General features: G+C 44.0%; 1 protein-coding gene across 2 annotated transcripts; it reads right to left on the bottom strand.

Moving 5' to 3' along the window:
* Nucleotides 1-7546: 7546 nt before the first annotated feature.
* Nucleotides 7547-18916, bottom strand: Znf330 (zinc finger protein 330). 2 transcript variants are annotated; one of them, XM_006995731.4, is made up of 10 exons: nt 18747-18916; nt 17595-17725; nt 15900-15919; nt 15352-15422; nt 13856-13935; nt 11979-12105; nt 11456-11560; nt 10059-10105; nt 8842-8959; nt 7547-8448 (listed from the first exon to the last, which is right to left on the bottom strand). In XM_006995731.4, exons 2-10 carry the CDS (start codon nt 17712-17714, stop codon nt 8180-8182), a joined length of 957 nt encoding a protein of 318 aa, XP_006995793.1. In that variant the 5' UTR covers nt 17715-17725; nt 18747-18916; the 3' UTR covers nt 7547-8179. The 2 variants fall into 2 exon arrangements, with proteins under 2 accessions (XP_006995793.1, XP_042133411.1); XM_042277477.1 differs by lacking the exon at nt 15352-15422 and having other exon boundaries at nt 18747-18765.
* Nucleotides 18917-19227: the final 311 nt, after the last annotated feature.

Raw genomic sequence — 19227 nt, 5'->3', positions numbered from 1 at the left:
CTGAAAACATATGCAAGAGACTGAGTAAATGAGTAAACTTACATCAGTACTTACTTACCCTGACTACAATTAAAAAACTTGATTACTTATGACTATTTATGTTCTCTAACAGTCTACAAAAGTAGCCTAAAAACAATGCTTTTAAGTTGAAGCTCTTCTAGCATCAAATACAGGTTCAGTAAAGAAACCAAAACAGCCGGGCGGTGGTGGCGCACGCCTTTAATCCCAGCACTCGGGAGGCAGAGCCAGGCGGATCGCTGTGAGTTCGAGGCCAGCCTGGGCTACCAAGTGAGCTCCAGGAAAGGCGCAAAACTACGCAGAGAAACCCTGTCTCGAAAAACCAAAAAAAAAAAAAAAAAAAAAAAAAAAAAAAAAAAAGAAACCAAAACAAAATATCAATATACAACATTCTTAAGCCTGAATGTACCTTGGGTAAGAAGAAACATTTTTTTTAAGCCATTGTTTTTTAACTATAAAAACTGTTCTTAAAAGATTGAGATCTCTCAAATGTGTTCCACCACTGCAACTAGACTTTTTTTGGAACTCTAGTCCTGCCATACATTTGCAAACTTCAGCTGTTTCCTATGATTTCTTTATGTTGCAAAGTTTGGCTGCCAGAGCAAGGTATATTCCTGTGAATAAAAGCATTGATGTGCAGCTTTAATATTAATAAAATACCTTATTTATTAAACATATGTTGCCATCTATTTAAATTCTCTAGAAACTTGCTGTTGAACACTTGGTAAAGACATAAGTATTAGGTGTTAACCCGAGTAGATCTCTATAACCTTAGTAAAAGATGGCTGCCAGCCACATGGCTGCCCATGAGATCACCAGCCAAGATGGAGGGAGCCACGTGGTTGCTGTTTAAAGCTCGTTTTTCTAAACAATAATTACTTGCACACATACACACAGTTGGATCCAAGTTACACACATACATACATACAGTTAAAGCTTGCTTACATTTTCAAGTCACATACCTATCCACATACACACATAAGCAGTTTGCAGAATCATTAGCCATTCTTAAGATGAAAACCAACAAGAATTAACTTTCAAATTCAGTATTTGCAGGTATAAGAAACCATAACAAACAGTTTACATCACTTCCCCTCTGACCTTCTACGACCTTCCATGTACCCTCAGTCCGTTCCTTTGATCCCTCAGACATTTACTCCAGACAAATTGCACTTTTTCTTTTCCTTTAAAACAGAAACTCTTACCAGTCTTTCTTGTGATTTCCCTCAGTACTCTAGAGTATATTGTAAAGTTATAATATTTTAAACAAGAACAGAAATACATGCATATACCATAACAAGAATAACTCTCAATTTGCATCCGCACTGTACCACAGACAAGAAACTGTTGGTGACATTCCATTCTTGGAGCCAGACCATGATCAGGTTTTAGCCTCAGGGCAGGTCTTGGGAGCCCCACCCAACAGCATGAAAGAGGACGGGAAAAGCGGGGAAAGCATGCACCATGGAGACAAAAGATTGCTGTTAACCTCAGACCCTCAAGTACAGAGAACGGCAGACTGAAAGTGACTCCACGCCCTGGCTGGGCCCACAGACCTGTAGGCCACTCCTCAGCTGTGACCCTGGAGGGGCAGTTAGTTCTCCACCAGCCCCCACACTGAGCTCCTTGAGGCTCCTGCTGGCTCCTGCCAGCTCTGCCCCATGTCCACACAGGAGCCCAGCCAGAACCTGCCGGCCAAATCTGGGCCCCACAGTGCTCACAGCCCGCTCTAGCACAAAGCCATGCCTAGTTCCCATGCAGCCAAGCCTCTACTCCATAACTTTTTGAGCGAGCTGGGGCCCCGAACCCTCTGAATCTAGGCCCCGTGATGCTCACGGGCTGCCTAGCCTTCTCAGCAGCGCCCTGGGTCCCCGAAGTAGCAGCTGTGCAGCTGCTGCCTGCACTCATTGCAAGCTTTCTGCTGCCTGCTGCCTGTGCTCTGGTTAGAGAGAGCAAGGAAGCAATGTTAGGTTAGTCTGTGCCAGTTCAACCACCAAAGGGGTCTCCATCCCTTCGGCTGGCAATCGGCCCACAAGTCCCAATACACACACAAGCTCAGGCATAAAACATTCACACATGTGGCCACAGTTCTCACACATTTATACATTTATGAAGGTATAACAAATAACACGGACGAACAAAATAGGCAGACAGAAAGGAAGAACAAGGGCCCTACAGATGGTCCAGGCAGACGAGAGTCCGGAGAGGGAGCCTCGATAATGCCAAAGACCTACAGATGGGACAGGGACAATTCAACAGAGTCTCCCGATCCCCAGACGGATCCAAACAGACGGACCCCTCACGGGCATTCTAGCAGATGGACCCCTCTCGGGCGTCCTATGACGGGGGTACCTGTGGGGACCCCCGCATCCTGATGAGGGGTTGGAACGTCTTCCAACTCCTCCAGGTCACCTTACAGGCGCGTCCGCCAAGGTGAGCCTGTCAGATTCAACCGCCGGCTTCGGATAAGAAAATGAAAGTAAAACAAAGACAAGAAAATGGAGCGCTCTTACCGATCGGTGCAGATGGACCTCCGGAGCTCTTAGGGGTCCTGGCGGCGGGGGGTCTCTGGGGATCCCGGAGAGCCCCCAAATGTTGTGCCCAGATCGTGACCCCCAGAGAGACCACCAAAGACGAGCATGCCGGAATGCAAAAGCAAGGTTTAATTCTGGATATCCAAAAGCAATACAAGCCTAGGCAGGGACTTCGTCCAATACATCCAACACAGTGGAGGCTGGAGGAAGTGCCCACCTGTCTGCAAGCTCAGTTTTTAAAGGGAAAAATCACAAGGTTACATCATTTAGGGGTGCTAGTACAGGTACAATTCTGATTGGCTCACTTCTAGGGACTTCTAGAAATTACTTCTAAGGGAGTGGTTGCCCGCCACCATTTCTCATTGGCTGCCCTCAGGTGGGGGCATTTCTGTGGTCAGTTACCCTGGAAACCAGGGAGAGGACATTCCATAGTCTGGCAGGCATTACCTCGTGACTATCTTGTGGCTCTGTACTTTTACACTTCCTGGTTTCTGGAATCTGAACTGACTGGTCTCAGTAACTTCTGGCCTGTTCCAGTAACTTATGGCCTGTAGCTAAAAGGAGCAGTCTTAGGCCTTTAGTTTTGGGGTGAGAGCATTTTGGTCTTATTTTGGTTCCACAATTTGTACCCTCCTATATTCTTTTTTGTTTTTTTGCACTTTTCTTAGACATACAGTCAGCCCGGTGTTAGTGACTTCCACCCATGGATGCCCAGTTTCTTTAGGAAATGCCTTATTGAATGTGCAGTCCCAGAGGAGCAAGCTAAGGGAGGAGGAGAAGGGGAGAACAGAAACTTCACTGGTGTGCTTTCCCGGGTGGCAGAACTTAGGACAAGCTAATCTTTTATTTCACACAATCTCTCTAGGAAGAACACTGGAAGCTGCTGGAAAGCAGAGAAGCAGAGGTAGATTTCCTCACTTGCTGTGGTCTCCCTACATCATGGGTCACTCCTACAAGGCTTTTATACCTGCCCTCTGTGTTACTCCAAAGTGGACCCTAAGCAAATCCAGCGACATCTCATATTCCAGTGGCAGCTGAAAAGCCCAAAGCCGTGTGGCCAGAGATGCTCCGGGTTCGTGCCCGCAGGAATGAGACTGCAGGATTGAGGACCTTGCTGAGGTGGGTCCTCAAGCTTGTAACAGAACAGCAATGTTCTGGCTCCTGGGCCATGGAAGCAGCCTGAGCAGTTTGCTTCTGCAGCTGCTGTATTCCAGGGGAGAGCACAGGGCGGGCTGACCTTGGGAGCTAAATCCAGACCAGCGACTGCTTGAGAATGAGCTCATTGAGCTCCCATGAGGGAAGCACCTTGGCCACACAGAAAGCACATAGCTAACGCTGACTGCCCTTTGCATTGTATTGCCTTATTTTCAAGCTCTACAGGCTTCTGTGATGTCTTGCTTGCCTTTAAACCTTTCATTTGTATTTTAACAATAGGTGTGTGGCACATGCTAGCTCAACCCTTACATTGATTTAAAGTAAAACTGCACCTCTTTGCTACACAAGTTGGATTATGAGTTAGCAATGGCACTTAGCATATTATTTTGCCTTTGCAAAATAAAATCTCTTTATCAAATATTATATAATTTTGAAGAATATAAAATTCTTATGAAGAATTTTCAGTATGTCTGACTTATCACTATGCTGTTTCTGGTCCCACAGAATATGATTAGAACTTAATATCGTAAGTTTCATCCTTTGAATGGTTCTCATTAAGCCAATAAGTAAGCAGGGTCATCTGTGAAGCACGGAGTGCCGGCTATGTGGTCTATTCACTTTCTGAAATGAACTAATACATTCTGCAGGAGCAGAGGCTTGTGGGTAAATTATGACGGTTACCCTCAAATACATCAATACAATATTCCAGAAGAAGAGTTTGTCAAACCAAACACAAAAAGCACTTATTCGTGGACTTCAGAGATAGTGACTGGATCCTGTATAAGGATACTAACTTAATAGTTTCGTCAAGAGTTGGGCCATGTTGATCCAAACCAGCCAGACAAGTCACCCAGCACTGTGCATGTTCATTCAAGGCAGCACTCTACAGCTCAGACCAACCCCAAAGCTGCCTGATGGTTCCCAGGCCTGCTGATTGGGTGCTCTACCTGGTGCCATGACTCAAATCTTCTTCTGCATTATGCCTTTCACAGGCTGCATACATTGGCCATGGCCACCCATGGCTAGTCACAGACACACTTAGAAAACCCAGGAATCCTCTGGGGCTCTCTGTTCTCTCAATTCTGCCAAGATACTGAGTTCTCAGCTTTCTTTCAATTCCTGGACATAAAAAGCTACAAATACTGAGGTGGTAGGCATAGTTTGTAATTAAAAGGGTACTTACTGGGTCCTCTGCATAAGGTTTTCTGAAGACCCAAAATTCTAGGTATCCATAACAGAGCCAAGACACATAGATATGGACCATCATCTCTGCATCCTTTATATCTCCAAACACCACAAACACTGCTCTGCCATCACCCTTGGTGGCACTACTGTTTGTCACCCTTGGCTACAGTGAAGAGGATATATGAGTTCTATAATTTGGATACTGAATTATCTCCCCAAAGCCAAGGTGTTCGTCTCTCAGAGTGGTACTATCTGGGATGGTAGAGTCCTTTAAGAGGTACCACCAAGGGGCTGGAGAGATGGCTCAATGGTTAAGAGCACTGGCTGTTCTTCCAGAGGTTCTGAGTTCAATTCCCAGCAACTACATGGTGGCCCACAACCATCTGTAATGAGATCTGGTGCCCTCTTCTGGCCTGCAGTCAAACATGCAGACAGAACACTGTATACATAATCAATAAATCTTAAAAAAAAAAAAAAGAGGCACTGCCAAAATCATGAGGCAAAATACGCATATTCTCTTATAAACTGAGTGTCTCAGATTTTTTGCTCCAATGACACAAAAGTAACCCAGGCAGTGAGTTTTAGGAGCTCTAGTCAGTCTTCTACAAATCCAGTAAAAACTGTTTAAATTTAGACAAAACTCCTTCACTAGTGATCTCCACTTTCACACTCACAGAAACAGGCAGTTTTGGATATCGATATCCATACAGACTCTATTGTGTCTAACAGATAAAGCCTTGAAAGGGTTTCATACCTCTGTCTTTTCTTCATTGGTAAAATTATTAGAAAACCAATGCAAATATAAAACCTCCGGGACTTTATTGGGGTGGTGGATTAACTATTTATCATCGTTACTATGACTTGACAAGAAGCAACTGCAGATTTGCTTTGTAGTGAACCACACACTACAATGTTAACAAGGGCCCATCCTCAGCCTTCCTATCACTTTATCCTTAATCTTGTTCATGGATACAAGTGGTCTTCCTCTTGACTTGCCCATTTATTTGGCCACTCAACTAGTGTGTGCTAACCTTCATAACCCTGCAGGTATGTCTCCTTGGCTATCCTCACCTGGACAGTCATTATACTGTAACCCTGAATTTCGGCAATTGGGCACACTGAGCCACCATTCTAACACATGATCGGTACAATGGGTTTACGTTTCCTTAGTAGCCAAACTGGCCTACAGAGAACTTCCTAAACTTTGTCATTTGTGCGTGTCTCTGTGGCTGTTGATGTCCAATGAACCTTCTCATGGAACATAGTTATCTGTGGATATTTCAGCTAACAACTGACCAATGCCAGCACACACACTACACTAAACCTTTTAAATATTTTAATTTTTTTGTTTGTATGCAAGGCAGGGGGAAAGGAGCACATGCCACACACACGTGGAGGTCAGAGGACAACTTGCAGAAGTCAGTCCTCTCCTTTCACTATGTGGGTCCCAGGGACTGAATTCAGGGTTTCAGTCTTGGTGGCAAGCATACCAGCCCTGTCAACATTTCCTTTTTTTCCCCATCCACCTCAGAAAGCCTGCACAAATGGGTTATTGATTTTACCATGCTTATAGAAGCCATCCTGGTGATGAATTCAGACCATCTCCCAAGATCCTAATCATAGTGTTAAATCCTCTAGCAAAACAACTCTATTGTGTAATCTAAGAGCCCTATAGCAGGGGGATGTCATCACATTGGTTCTCTCCCGACCCTCTTCAGCAGTGGTATCTCTAGAATATTCCTCTGGCTCTTCCCAACGCATGCTAATTCTTAAGAGCTCCTGTGTTTTCTCAGGTCTTAAGCCTATTTCACTTGAGTTCATAGGCTACATACTAAAAGGGCTGGCTGCCTAGGAAAGCCTCTGCATCAGGACCAGTCTTCAACAGCACCCACATACCTCCATCTCCCGTCAGGATTGCTCAGGTTTCCTAACCTTTGTGTGATACCCTCCTTTGGATTGACATGAAAAGCTTTTTTCCTATGAAATCAGAGGTCCTCTGGCTTCCACACGTATTGCCTTTTCTACCCTCTGCTGTTCCTGCATTTCTCTAAACACAATGGCAGGAAGTGTCACCCCTTTTTCTCCAAATATCCATACTTGAGCAGTCCAGTGTGGTCTCCCCTCTACCGGGACTGTGGTTTGCATGGGAAACGCCCCCAAGACTCCTGTGTTTGAATTTGGTCCCGGCTGGAGGTGCTATAGGAATGTTATGGATCCTTCAGGAGGTAGAGCCCCACTACAGCACTATGGACCTGGTTTTTCAGTCCCATCCCACTTCCTGTTCTCTGCTTCCTGCCTGCTGCACGACAAGCTGATTCTATGTCCCTACCACATCTCCCTGCCATGACGGGACTAAATCCTTCTGGAACTGTAAGCCAAAATAAACCCTTTCTTCTTGAGTTGCTTTGGTAAGAGTATTTTAGCACAGCGGCAGAAGAGAGGCTGAGGTATCCTAGGTCACTGTTAATGCAAGTAGGAATCAGACATTTGTGCCAGGGACCATCAGTTCCCCACTTATCACCAACTGTGTCATGTAATTAATCTCAGATTTTTGTCCCAATATTAGGTCAAAACTTTACCAGTTTATAGAAAAATACTTAAATGCTTTCCAAAGTAAGTTGATAAAACATACCAAGAACTCAGTATCGAAAGTATTCAAGTATAATACTAGATTTATTTTAAAAATGAGATTCAAGGGGTGAAGCATCAGCAATACTAGTCCTGGCATTATGTGTATGAAAGCAGCTAGATTTCTGTCAGTCACTGAGGCACTAACCAGCACTGGTGAGCACATAAAGTGTAAGAAAATGAAGATGTCAACTGCTAACACAGACATGACTACTTAAGACAGCATGAATGGTCAGTGAAAATTCAGAATATAACATGACTGTATGGATAGAAAGAAAAGGAAGAACACAGTAATTTTACCCGTTACACTTTGTAAAATCAGATACATGAATTTATAAGCAGTGCTTTTAATAAAAACAGCAATTTAATTTCAAATAAATATATTTCCTTTCTTTTCCTTCATCGTGTATTTTACATATAACTAACTGGCAAAACCTACCAGATGATTGAAATCAGTAATAATCCAATCCATGATACTCCATTTGCCTTGCATTTAACTTATTTTTCTTACACTAGAAGTCCAGTATCAGTTCCTATAAACTGCCAGAACCTACTCCTGGGCCTAGTGTGACTAGCCTTTTGGACAGGACCAAGGGAGGGAACGTCTGAGCATCTCATGAGTCAGCCTGTTCTTCTCCCAAGGCCAGCGGGAGCTGCCCCTAGTTCTCCTGCTCTTCATAGTGGGCATAGCCACTGGCATAGGTCCTTCCTAAGTTCAAACCAGTGAACAGATCTGAGGACTCAGCATCTGAGTCCTTCCCATCTTCCTCCTCCTCTTCATCCTCTGCTTCTTCATCCTCCTCCTCCTCATCATGGTACCCAGTATCTGCATACTTGTCAGAAGACAGGTTCTTCCAGTAAGAGTCATACCCAGAAGCTCCATCTCCCTCTTCACCTCCAGTCTGTCTGCCAAATTTCAAAGAGCGAGCTACAAGAGAGTCACATACATGTCATCGATTAGTGCCAATGCTCACATACCCCACTGCCATGGGATATTCTTAGACTAGTGCTTACTCTTACATGAGAAGGAAAGTACTTTCCTAATTCTCTCAGAAAAGTCTATTACAACACAAGCACAAATAACTGAGGCAAACATTAAACCTCAGTGAATATTAGTACATTTCTTGTATCAAACTGAGAAACTGTACCACACATTTCCCAAGGCTATAAAATCCCACTTGAATATGACAATGAAATTATCCTTTCAAACAAAAAGATAAATTAGACACAGACACACACACACACACACACACACACACACACACACACACACACACACACACACACACACACACACACACACACACGCGTCAAGCCTTACTTGACATGCTGAGATCCTTTGTCTCCTGAGTTTCATGTCCACATTTTGGGCAAGGAGGCTGCTTCCCTTTTTCTTGCTTAAACACCTTGCTCCTTGTGTGTTCATCACAGAAACAAGCCTGTACAGAAGAAGCAGAAAGAAGCCAGGGTTAATTTAAATGATATAAGGAGGCACCATTCAACATGATGAGAAAACCTGAACATAATTTGTCTGAAGCAGAATTAAGAACTGGATGGGACTAAACACATGCTCTTGTTACTGGTTTGGACTTTTTAAAGGGAAATGGATTTTTTTGCCAGGACTAAACACAAGGCAGACATTTACACAGGAGGACATGGAAAGTGGCTTATCTACTTATCTATACTTGAGGTCCTTGATAACAAAATGGTGGGGAGTCTGTTCATCTTGAGGGCACACCACCACCCAACTAAGGAGTGGAAAGAAAACTTCAGGCCCTAAGTACTGAGAGCAATGCAGAGGGCCACTGAACCCTGTGGATCTTGGCTGACATCGCGAGGTGAACAGGGTAGTGAGCAGCAGAGACAGACTAGCACAGAAACAGCAAAGGCAGGCAGACACTCAGAGCTCTGTGGAAAGCCATTCCACAGCACTCAGCAGAACTGGGAAAGAAGGAGGACAGGATATGGACAAGAAAGGCTACAAACAAGAAATGTTCCTGAGAGAAATAAATTCTCTGGTGATCTCTGTCCAACAGGAATGCCAGAGACAGCCTAAAAAGACACTATGGAAATCTTCTTCACCCAGACTCTTCTAAGCAGGAACCATGTAATCCATAGCCCCAGGATTCCAGTCACGATGCTCTCTACAAACATAAGGCTCAAAAAACACTGTGCTGGGCCCCTGGGGACATGTGGTAGAGGAACTACTACAAGAAGTGGGTGGCCAATGGAAAGCCACTGAAGTCACTGACTTCTATGCCACAATCTCAAAACTAAAAGAATTAGTCTGGCTTGGCAATTTAGGCCAGGAACCACAATACTCAGGAGGTGGAGGCAGAAGAATTATTGTGAATTCAAGGCCAGCCTGAACCACACAGCAAGACCTAGTGTCAATTAGATAACTAGTTCATTAATTAATTCAAGAAAAGGCCACACAAGTTTTAAGTTCCATATATGTTAGTGCTAAAGCATCCAAGGCCTGGGGCAAGAGTACAGGGACTCAAGTGCAAGTCTGAATGAGACAGCAAGGAGGCACACCTTACAGCGGAGACAGGAATGCTGGCCAAGTCGGTTGCAGGAGACGCCTGTGAAAGACAAGAGCCATCTTAAAATCTGGCCAGTTATTCAGGCCTTGCACATTACTTCTGTCACTTCTGAATCACAGGTGCTCTCTCAATGGCATCAAAGCCCAATCAGTCAGTTGCTGACCTGCAGGGTTCAAGTACTATAAACACACAAAGCACCCATGCTTCCTCCACAAATAATTTTATTTCTATCCTACACGTCTAAAGTCTAAAGGGGGGGGGGCATGCAGTATACTTTGAAATACTCTTGTGAAAATTTCTAAGTAAATACTGAATTTTATATACAGTGTGCAGTACATATCTCAGATCAGCGACTTAGAGCAACTAAAATCTGTAGATGAATGAGAGTTTGCATCTCCCCCAGAATGAGAACCATACATACAATGGAAGTGAGTAACTGAGAATGTCTGTCTTTTCCCTAGGGTCGTCAATACCAGGCATCACAGAGTAACACTTTTAAAGGAACACTCATTTCAATTAGCCTTTTGAAATTATCTATAAAGATAATTCTATTATTATTAATCCAATCAGTCACATTGGTTCTCAACTGGAAAATGCAGAATTGTGGGTACAGGTTAAATATAGACCTCAGATGCCCAACCAAACATAAGGTGAACTCTCCAGGGAGGGAGGAAGCCCGCGTCCCCACACTATCAGAGATGCATGAGGAGGGGCACTTACTGAGAGCACTGAGAAAGGGGAGGAAAGGGCTGGGCTTGCTCAGAATATGTGGTGAAAGAAAATGGCCCCCAAAACGAGTGGCATTATTAGGACATGTGGCCTTGTTGGAGTAGGTGTGGTCTTGTTGGAGGAAGTGAGTCACTGTGGAGGCAGGCTCTGAGGTCTCCTTTATGCTCAAACCATGCCGCCCAGTGAGACAGACCACTTCTTGTTGCCTATACAACATGCAGAACTCTCAGCTACCTCTCCAGCACCATGTCTGCCTGAACTCTGCCATGTCCCACCATGACGATAACGGACTAAACCTCTGAACTATAAGCCAGCCCCAAATAAATATTTTCCTTTAAAAGTTGCCGTGATCAGCGTCTCTTCACAGCAAGAGAAATCCTAACTAAGACAGTATAGGAACCTAAAAGTGCAAATGCCAGCCGGAAATACAGAGGACCAAGAATGCTATAAGAATATCAATATCTGATGAAGGCCAAGAAATGAACTGCTCAGTCAATATACCACCATTATCCCCATAGAAAACTTTAAAGCTAATGTCTGTGATTTTTTTTCTATAAACAAAATACACCTCCCCCCCCCCCCCACACACACACTAAGAAGTAGCATAAAAGAACTTACTCCAGAATCCCAGGTCCAGAAAAAACTAACAAAACAACTTACATTTAAATGTCTCTGCTTCTAAAACTTGGCAGCTGGCTTGATGCTCAAACTGATCATCTTCACAAAGAAAATTATGGCAAAATGAACAGCTGAATATTCTGCCTCCTGTGAGATTAAAATACTCAAAATGTAGTATCATAAACTTAATAACTTTAAAAATTCTTACCCATATAACTTGTCAAAGATAGCAACTAATTTCAGTATATCAAAATTGCGCAGCAACAGCTAAAATAAAGCTGGTGACGTACTTCAAAATGAACATTAATTATGGCCTCTACTATCTCCTTCCCACTTACAGAACATCACAGGCTAAGAGAGGCTGCCTGTCCTCCCCCAAACTCCCCTCTACCTGCTAGAGTGAAAGGTACTAGCACTTCCTAATACTGTTGGCACAATTATATCAGTGTATAAGATATGTATCAATATATCAGTGTAAGATTTGAAAGAATCTATATGGAGAAAGATCACACACAAGCTAGCATTTACTCGTAACCGGGTTTAATGTTTGCACCTAATCACTTACCATGGTCCCATACCCCTCGCTCACATTCCACACATTCCGCATCAGTGAGTGGGCAGGCGCAGGCATGGGTGCTAAGACACTTCCTCCCGTGGCAAACCCAAGCTTCACAGAAGTCACATATTGCACCCTGCAACAGAGAAACAAGAGCTCTAGAGCAGCTACCACAGGGCCACTGCAAACACTAAGCAGAGGAACAAAGGCCAGCAGCTAGGAGGAGGGATCCGGAGCTGTAAATGTAGAAAACGAACAAGTTATCTCCCCTTGATCAGACAGCATTCTAGCAGGAAAGAAGGAACTCTCAACTAGGTAATCCAGACTTTAAAGCAGAGAACTCTTCCCCCAGCCCCCACACAGACCTGCGGGGCAAGGAAGGGTAGCAAGTGGTTACCAGCACAGAAAGAACAGGCAAAGGACTCAGGCCTGAGGGAACAACGCTGTCCCAGAGAAGACCCCAGATCAGGGAAATTACCATCAACAATGTACATAAAGCCAGGATCACTTTCCTCACGAAAAAGTGATCTGGACATGAAGCATAAATGACACTGCAGAATGCAGCAAAACTCACAGCTCATATTTAATATCTCTTTAGTGAAAAAGAACAAAGTACAGCAAGTAATCTATTTCTATTTATGGTACTAAAATTCCTTCTAAAATCTTACCTAGTCAAGATAATGTATAACTAATAGGTACTTCTTGACAAATTTAATGTTTAAAACAAATTAACCTTAAGTTCTTTTGAAACCTATTTAACCAAAGGCTTGAATGATGGTGAGGGTCTGACAACCGGGAATTTATTTTGTGAAGCCTGTGGAACAGCTAGAAAGGTACAATGGCACCTTCAGTTGGGTGACCTCTAAAATGACAAAGAAAGCGCTGTCATTAGGGAAACGAGCTTCACCCCACCCGGCTAGCTCTCACAGAACCGGAAGGTGCTGCCACTCCGCTAGAGGAGGGTAAGATGGATGACTAATCTTACCCAGATGCAAATCTTCTAAGCTACACCAGTGACGGTCTAGCACCACATGGCCACTGGTGCAACCATGGCACAAGTGTTATGGGAGTAACCAACTATTCCTGCTTGAATTTAAAGTCTATCCCAGTGCCTGATACCTGGCACTATTATCAGGACCAAAAGTGACCTGAGGCTACATAGGTCATAGGTCACACCACTATTATTCTGCTAAATGGACACAGAATTAAAATGACTTTTAATGACTTATTGCTAAACACATAGATAAATCAGTGTGTCTCTCAAACCTCATCAAAGAAGCTTCTGTTCTTGCAATAAATGGTAATTAACACAAAGACCAAAAACTGGTCAACATGCAAAGACTGTGGAGTGCAGAAAGGCCGACCTCCAAGACTCAGGGATCTCTAGCAAAAACAGGGTTTAGAAGCCAGAGGTGGTAGAAGACTATAAGGAAACAAAAGTGAACCCCAGACACAATAGGGCAGTCACACACAGAAAAATCACAACAACTTTGGACAGCATGCACAAAACCTGTGCAAGAAGCTCAAAGCCAGCAAGATCCCTGCATGGAGGTGAGAGGTGAGCATAAAGAGAAGCAACTGGTATTTGATAGCTTTTGGGAGAAGAGTCAATTTTCTTTAAGGGTATGACCTCTGGTAGGCCGAGCATGCTCCAGGGCAAGCCTTACACCTAAAAGTATTTGGGCAACATGAATTGGACTCAATGAGTTAAAAAATAACACAAAGTTGGATGGATAGACCTGGGAAGAGATGGAGGCCAATATAATGGAAATATACTGTATGAAATTCTCAAGGAATTAATAAAATTATTTTTAAACATATTAAGATACTGGTTAAAATGGCTTTATCTTGGAAACCCACCACACTAGACATGACAAGCAGCTTACCACCATAGCAAGGCCAGTACTGTAGACACCAGCATGCTTGATGACACAGTCTGAAGACTTCATCATGCACTTGGTTTTTCCTGATGAAAAAAATACACATGCGCACTATTAGCCCTACAAATTAGTACATACAAGAAATGTTCACTAATTCCTCTTTGATCTAGCCCAAGAGCCTCTGGAAATAATATTTTAAAAAATTAAGAAGTGAAACCAGTGTATTTTCCCATTTGAATAAAGAAGCACATGGATATATATCTCATTATCTGAATCAGATGATCTGAGATTAGACATTTATTAATCTATAAAAGCTGTTATATAATAATTTATATACAATATGCTAATTCATACTTGTAATGAAATCAGAAGTTCCAGGTTATGCATTATAATCCAATGATCATTTTGACAGTTTCAAATCTTATGAACTTCAAGTGAATCAAAACACTGTAAAAAGCACACTTTAAAATGAATTTTATATTCATAAATCACAATAGAAATAGCCTGGCTTGGTCTTTACCAGTTATTTCTTGCCACAGACTATCAAAAGGCATACCAAATGATTATAACCCTAATTGTTGCACTTAAGTTTATCCACACATAAAAATCACAACATCCTGAAAGATGCTTATCTACAAATTACTAACCCCAACCCTGCCAAGAAATCTGTTCATCAGACATTATGTCAAGATTAGTGACCACATATTAACTGCCCATCAGACTACAGAATGGAACACGAGACAAACAGAAGATGCTCGGTTGCCGGTATCTTGTTTCCTGAGAAGCAAAGTTAGGTAACAGGAACTGAAGAGAAAGAAACTGGACACGGGGCAGCAGCTGCCAACTGATCCGTGACATATGAGAGTCTGCAACAGAAAATGCATCTGAACAGAGCTCTATCTACAAAGTCCAAGCCTAGAGACACTGACAGTGCAGGGCTTGCCTTTTGCCTTCCACAAACGTGTTTTCTCAGCCTGCATTCACTTGATTTAGTACAACAAAGGCAGGTGAGTGTTTGATCTACAGGTTCTCTTTTCCACTAACTGCAGAACTCAATCATTGGAAAAACTAGAAATATTCCACACGTAACCCTACTCACTAACCTGCTGCTCTGCATAAGTATGTATAAATGGGCACCCCAAAGTGCTCTATTTAAACCACAGTCTAAGTAAGGGGGGCATGTGTTCAAGAAGAACGCTGAGGGTAAATCTGAGGAAAGGTGACTAGGCTCCCTAAGGCAAGTGGTTAGGAACACATAGTAGATGTCCCCCAGATGAGAGTAATCTGGCAAAGACCACAACACTCTCAATGTAAGTGTTTTCTGATCAGACGTGTTAGCATGCTAAAAGCTGTGAAGATCACTGAGGAAACACCAATCTTTCTTCTCTAAGGAAGACCATTTAGTTTCATTTTGAATTATTTTAGGGAAATAGCTCCGCCTACACTTGACAACTGCCAGATAAACATTTGATAAAAACATGCCTTCATAGTTGCATACTTACCACACTGTGCACATATTGGTAACTTCTGAACAGAATTACAAAAATAGCAAAATGCTCTATTCTTCTGCCGCCTTGTCATGTAAAACAAAAATTTTAAATAGGGTCAATTTCAGACAAAGGAGAGACTATTTTATTGCTGTGCTGGTTAGTGTTTGTCAACTCCACACAAACTAGAGTATCTGAGAAGAGGGAGCATCAGCTGAGGAACTGCCTCCATCAGACTGGCCTGTGGGCAATGTCTGTGCAGCCTTTTCTCAACTGCTAACTGATGGAGGAGGACCCACCGCGGGCAGTGCCAGCCCGGGCAGGTAGTCCTGGGCTGCACAAGAAAGGTGGCTGAACTCGAGTGTGGAGGCAAGCCAGAAAGCAGCATTCCTCCACCGTCTGCATGAGCTCCAGCCCCAAGGTTCCTGCCTTGAGCTCCTGCCCTGGCTTCCCTCAGTGCTGGATGACGAAATAAACCCTTTCCTCCCCAAGTGTTATATCACAACAAGAAGCACACAAAGACAGTTTCACACAGAAAGAAAAAAAAAATAAAGAAAATTTACCTCTGACACTTGTCACATTCCTGTAAAATTTAAAAGATAGCATTAATTTTCTGCTGGCTGAAAATGGAAAATTTACTTACATTATAAAGACTATTTTCTTTCCCACATTAAAATGTAACTGATTCTACACCCCAATTCCAGCTCCAGCCATGTGCACAAGCTCTTGTACTCAGGCCACTAGCAAAGGTAAACAAGAAAGTTACACTGTGATCCACAATGGGAGAAGCCATGCTACAAAAGTTCAACATCCTGGGTTTGCCTTTAAAGAAACCAAATCCCGTACAGAAAACACATACAAGTCCTTGCTCAATTTCCTGTTTTAATTAAAAAACACCCTATTTGTCTACATTGGGTGGACGCTAGAAATACAGAAGGACACAAAGTGATAAAGATCATAAATTATCTACATTGAAATGGGGCCACCAAGCTCCCTAGGCTGGTCTACTCTTCAGGGTCAAGCCACTATCGGTCTCTTCCCAAATACGTTCTACACTCTTCTCCATTCCTTCATTTATGCTAACACTTTCCCTTTTCTCTCTTCCTGTTGAACACTCTAGCAAAGAACAATCTTCTCTGTAAGCTGCCCTCCCTCGCACACACTCAGTTTCACTTAATCCTAAGTAGTAGTAAATAACGGCAGCACAGGACTGCAACGCTACTGGAGTACTTAGCAAGGTCTACTCACATACACGCACTTACGTATGCTAGTCACTTAGCTCACTGTTTAGCACCCCTCTTTTCTGAAAAGGACCTGATATTCACAATGCAGTTCCCACTGTCACATCTGCATCTGTACCATAAAACCTGACCCTGTACACCATAAATATCAGTCCTGGGACAAAATGGGCTCAAACCCAACCTCTGAGAAGTCTTTTGTCCTGTGACCTCCACAAAGTGATAAATGCACGCTACAGAAACCAAGAAGGTAAACAAATAAAGGACTACCATCCTCGGAGACGCAGGAGCAAAAGAAGAGGAAGCAGAGAACCCAGGACCCAGCTGTCCCTTGCTCTTTTACACCCTTTCTTGTTCCCACTACTTGGAGCTACTGCTCCCATGAACTCCTTTTCCCTAAGGCTAAATTGTGTCCCCGTCATATATAAATAAGCCCTATAGACACTAGGGAATTCTAGACTTGTAAAAGAGGCATTCGATCAGCCATTCATGTTGCACCAGAGTCCATGCAGGGTATGTATTCCGATGAATAATAAACATTTGCTAAATTAAGTCTTGTAAATAAAGCATTTCAAAAAGTCATACATTCTTCAAGACCAACCTGCTTAGCATGGGCAGTCAGTTAGGAAAATGGGATATGTCTAGAATCAGGGTGCTCAAGCAGGAAATCAATGAGTGAAGAATGCTAAGAGAAAATGATGAAAACCCAATGAATAAGATAAGTGAGTTAAAGAAGATAGAAAAGCTGGAACCTCTCTCTCAGTTCCTATATCCATTCTCCTTCAATATCTATTATCAACAGTATATGAGGTAACAGGCCACGCTTCATAAATAATATGCAATCTAACAACAAAAAAAAAAAATCATTGTTACTCAGTAAAAACAGTGACCAGGCCTCTAACAGGTGCCACACGTAGTGAGCGCATGGGCTCACTGCAGATGGTCATGTCCTCAGACTTTAAGATGGTGCCACCCAGCTGCGCCTTTCCCCCACCCGCTGCTGTCGGAAGCAGCTCTTACCATGGAGGCATTGCACGGGTGCTTTGCTAAGTCCACGGTGCTTCTCGATGCTCTGAGCTGTTTCTCCCGCTCTCGGCGGTTCTCCGCCTTCTTCCGCGCACCAGTCTTCTTTTTCGGCATTTTCCCTCTTTCTAAACAAGAAAACAGATTCACTTACACAGTGTTTATACTCTCCTTAAATCGGAAACTCACCCCCGTCACTTTTACAGTCACACGTGTCCCAAGCCGTTAGGCAACACCACACACACCCACTACCCCGCCAAAGGCTTCTAAATTAAGACCCTCCTCTGCACTACCAACTCTAAAATAAAACAGCACAGGCAACAAAAGAACTCACCCTAAAGCCAGAGTGTTTTTTCACTCTAAAGTTTACTATTCTGCTCTTCATTCAAAAAAAAAAAAAAATGCAGCATTAAAAGAAAACGACTACAAGACTCATTTTGTGCCAAGTCGAAATCAGCATTCTGAGATACAGAACCACATCCCTACTGCAGCCACCCACGCAGCACTGGACAGTACACTCTCGATGTGATAGTATCCAAATAAAAATCCAGCAGGCCAAGCACTAACTGCGGGGCCAACCCATTTCCCCTGACGAGATTAAGAACCACGGTTGCTTTCCCTGCCTGTCGCTCCCGCCTAGGAGCAGCAACTTTAACAGGCCAGATGCTTCGGAGTTTGTTTCCCACACGCACATCACACCTTACAAAACTGCTTCCCAGCACTCAGAAAAACTACAGTATAGAAAACCAGGCTTCTGTTTCCTTATTCCAGAGCCCGATCCGTTGGGCAGTCCTAGGAGCTAAAGAGTGGTTAATCGTCGTGGGGACTTGTGTCAGTATTTAAAGTCTGCAGCGAGGGGCTGGAGGAGGGACCCCGGGTGGCCCACTCTCGACCCACGGAGACATCGCAGACCTATTTTTTTTTTTTTCTCGAACTTGTTTCTGACAACGACGTGGAAATTCTTTGGGCTCACGCTTGGACTCTAGTGACAGACAGGAGAGCCGCACTGGGTGGCGGGGCTCAGGGAGGCCTGGAGGCGGGGGCGCGGGAGACCCACGCGGCTCGCGACCCACCGCCCGCCCCGGGTCGCCAGGCTCGCGGTCCCCGCCCCGCACGCCCGCAGCCTCGCCGCGGGGACGCGCCGCTCACCGCAGGGGTCGCGGACGCAGAGGCGAGTCCGACCCGCGGGCCAGAACTCGGGGAGAGCGCTCCAAGATTCCCCAAGGAAGCCGCCGAACCTCTCCGACGGCGGAAACGGGGCCGGATGTCCGTCCGCGTCAGAGCCGCACACTGCACACGTCGCCGGAAGAATCCAGCCTGCCCCGCCCACTTCTGTTTGCTCCGCCCTGATCTCGCCTCCTCCCGCGGGAGGCGGGGATTGGGCGCGGCTTTGCCTTCCCGGAAGTGGACGTGCGAGGCCGGGAATGGGCTCGGGGCTTGAGAAGGAGGAAAGTAGAGGTCGGAGAGCACAGCATCTCAAGCCCTGTGGTGTCTTATTCTCATTTTATTGTTTTACTCAGAGGAATTTCAAGCCCTGTGGTGTCTTATTCTAATTTTATTATTTTACTCAGAGGAATTGAAAAATCCAAAAGGAAGATAAAGATGAACTCACAGAAAATTTGAAAGAGAA

This window comes from Peromyscus maniculatus, chromosome 5 (assembly GCF_049852395.1).
Source record: "Peromyscus maniculatus bairdii isolate BWxNUB_F1_BW_parent chromosome 5, HU_Pman_BW_mat_3.1, whole genome shotgun sequence".
NCBI lineage: Eukaryota > Metazoa > Chordata > Mammalia > Rodentia > Cricetidae > Peromyscus > Peromyscus maniculatus.
This window is presented reverse-complemented; position numbering and strand designations above follow the sequence as displayed.

Excerpts from the sequence above, each read along its gene's own strand:
- Znf330 (XM_006995731.4), bottom strand. The coding sequence starts at position 17,714 with ATGCCGAAAAAGAAGACTGGTGCGCGGAAGAAGGCGGAGAACCGCCGA. Across the intron at positions 15,920-17,594 it reads ACCCGTGCAATGCCTCCATG|GAATGTGACAAGTGTCAGAG; the intron begins GTAAGAGCTGCT and ends TAAATTTTACAG. Across the intron at positions 8,960-10,058 it reads ATTCCTGTCTCCGCTGTAAG|GCTTGTTTCTGTGATGAACA; the intron begins GTGTGCCTCCTT and ends TCTTCTGTACAG.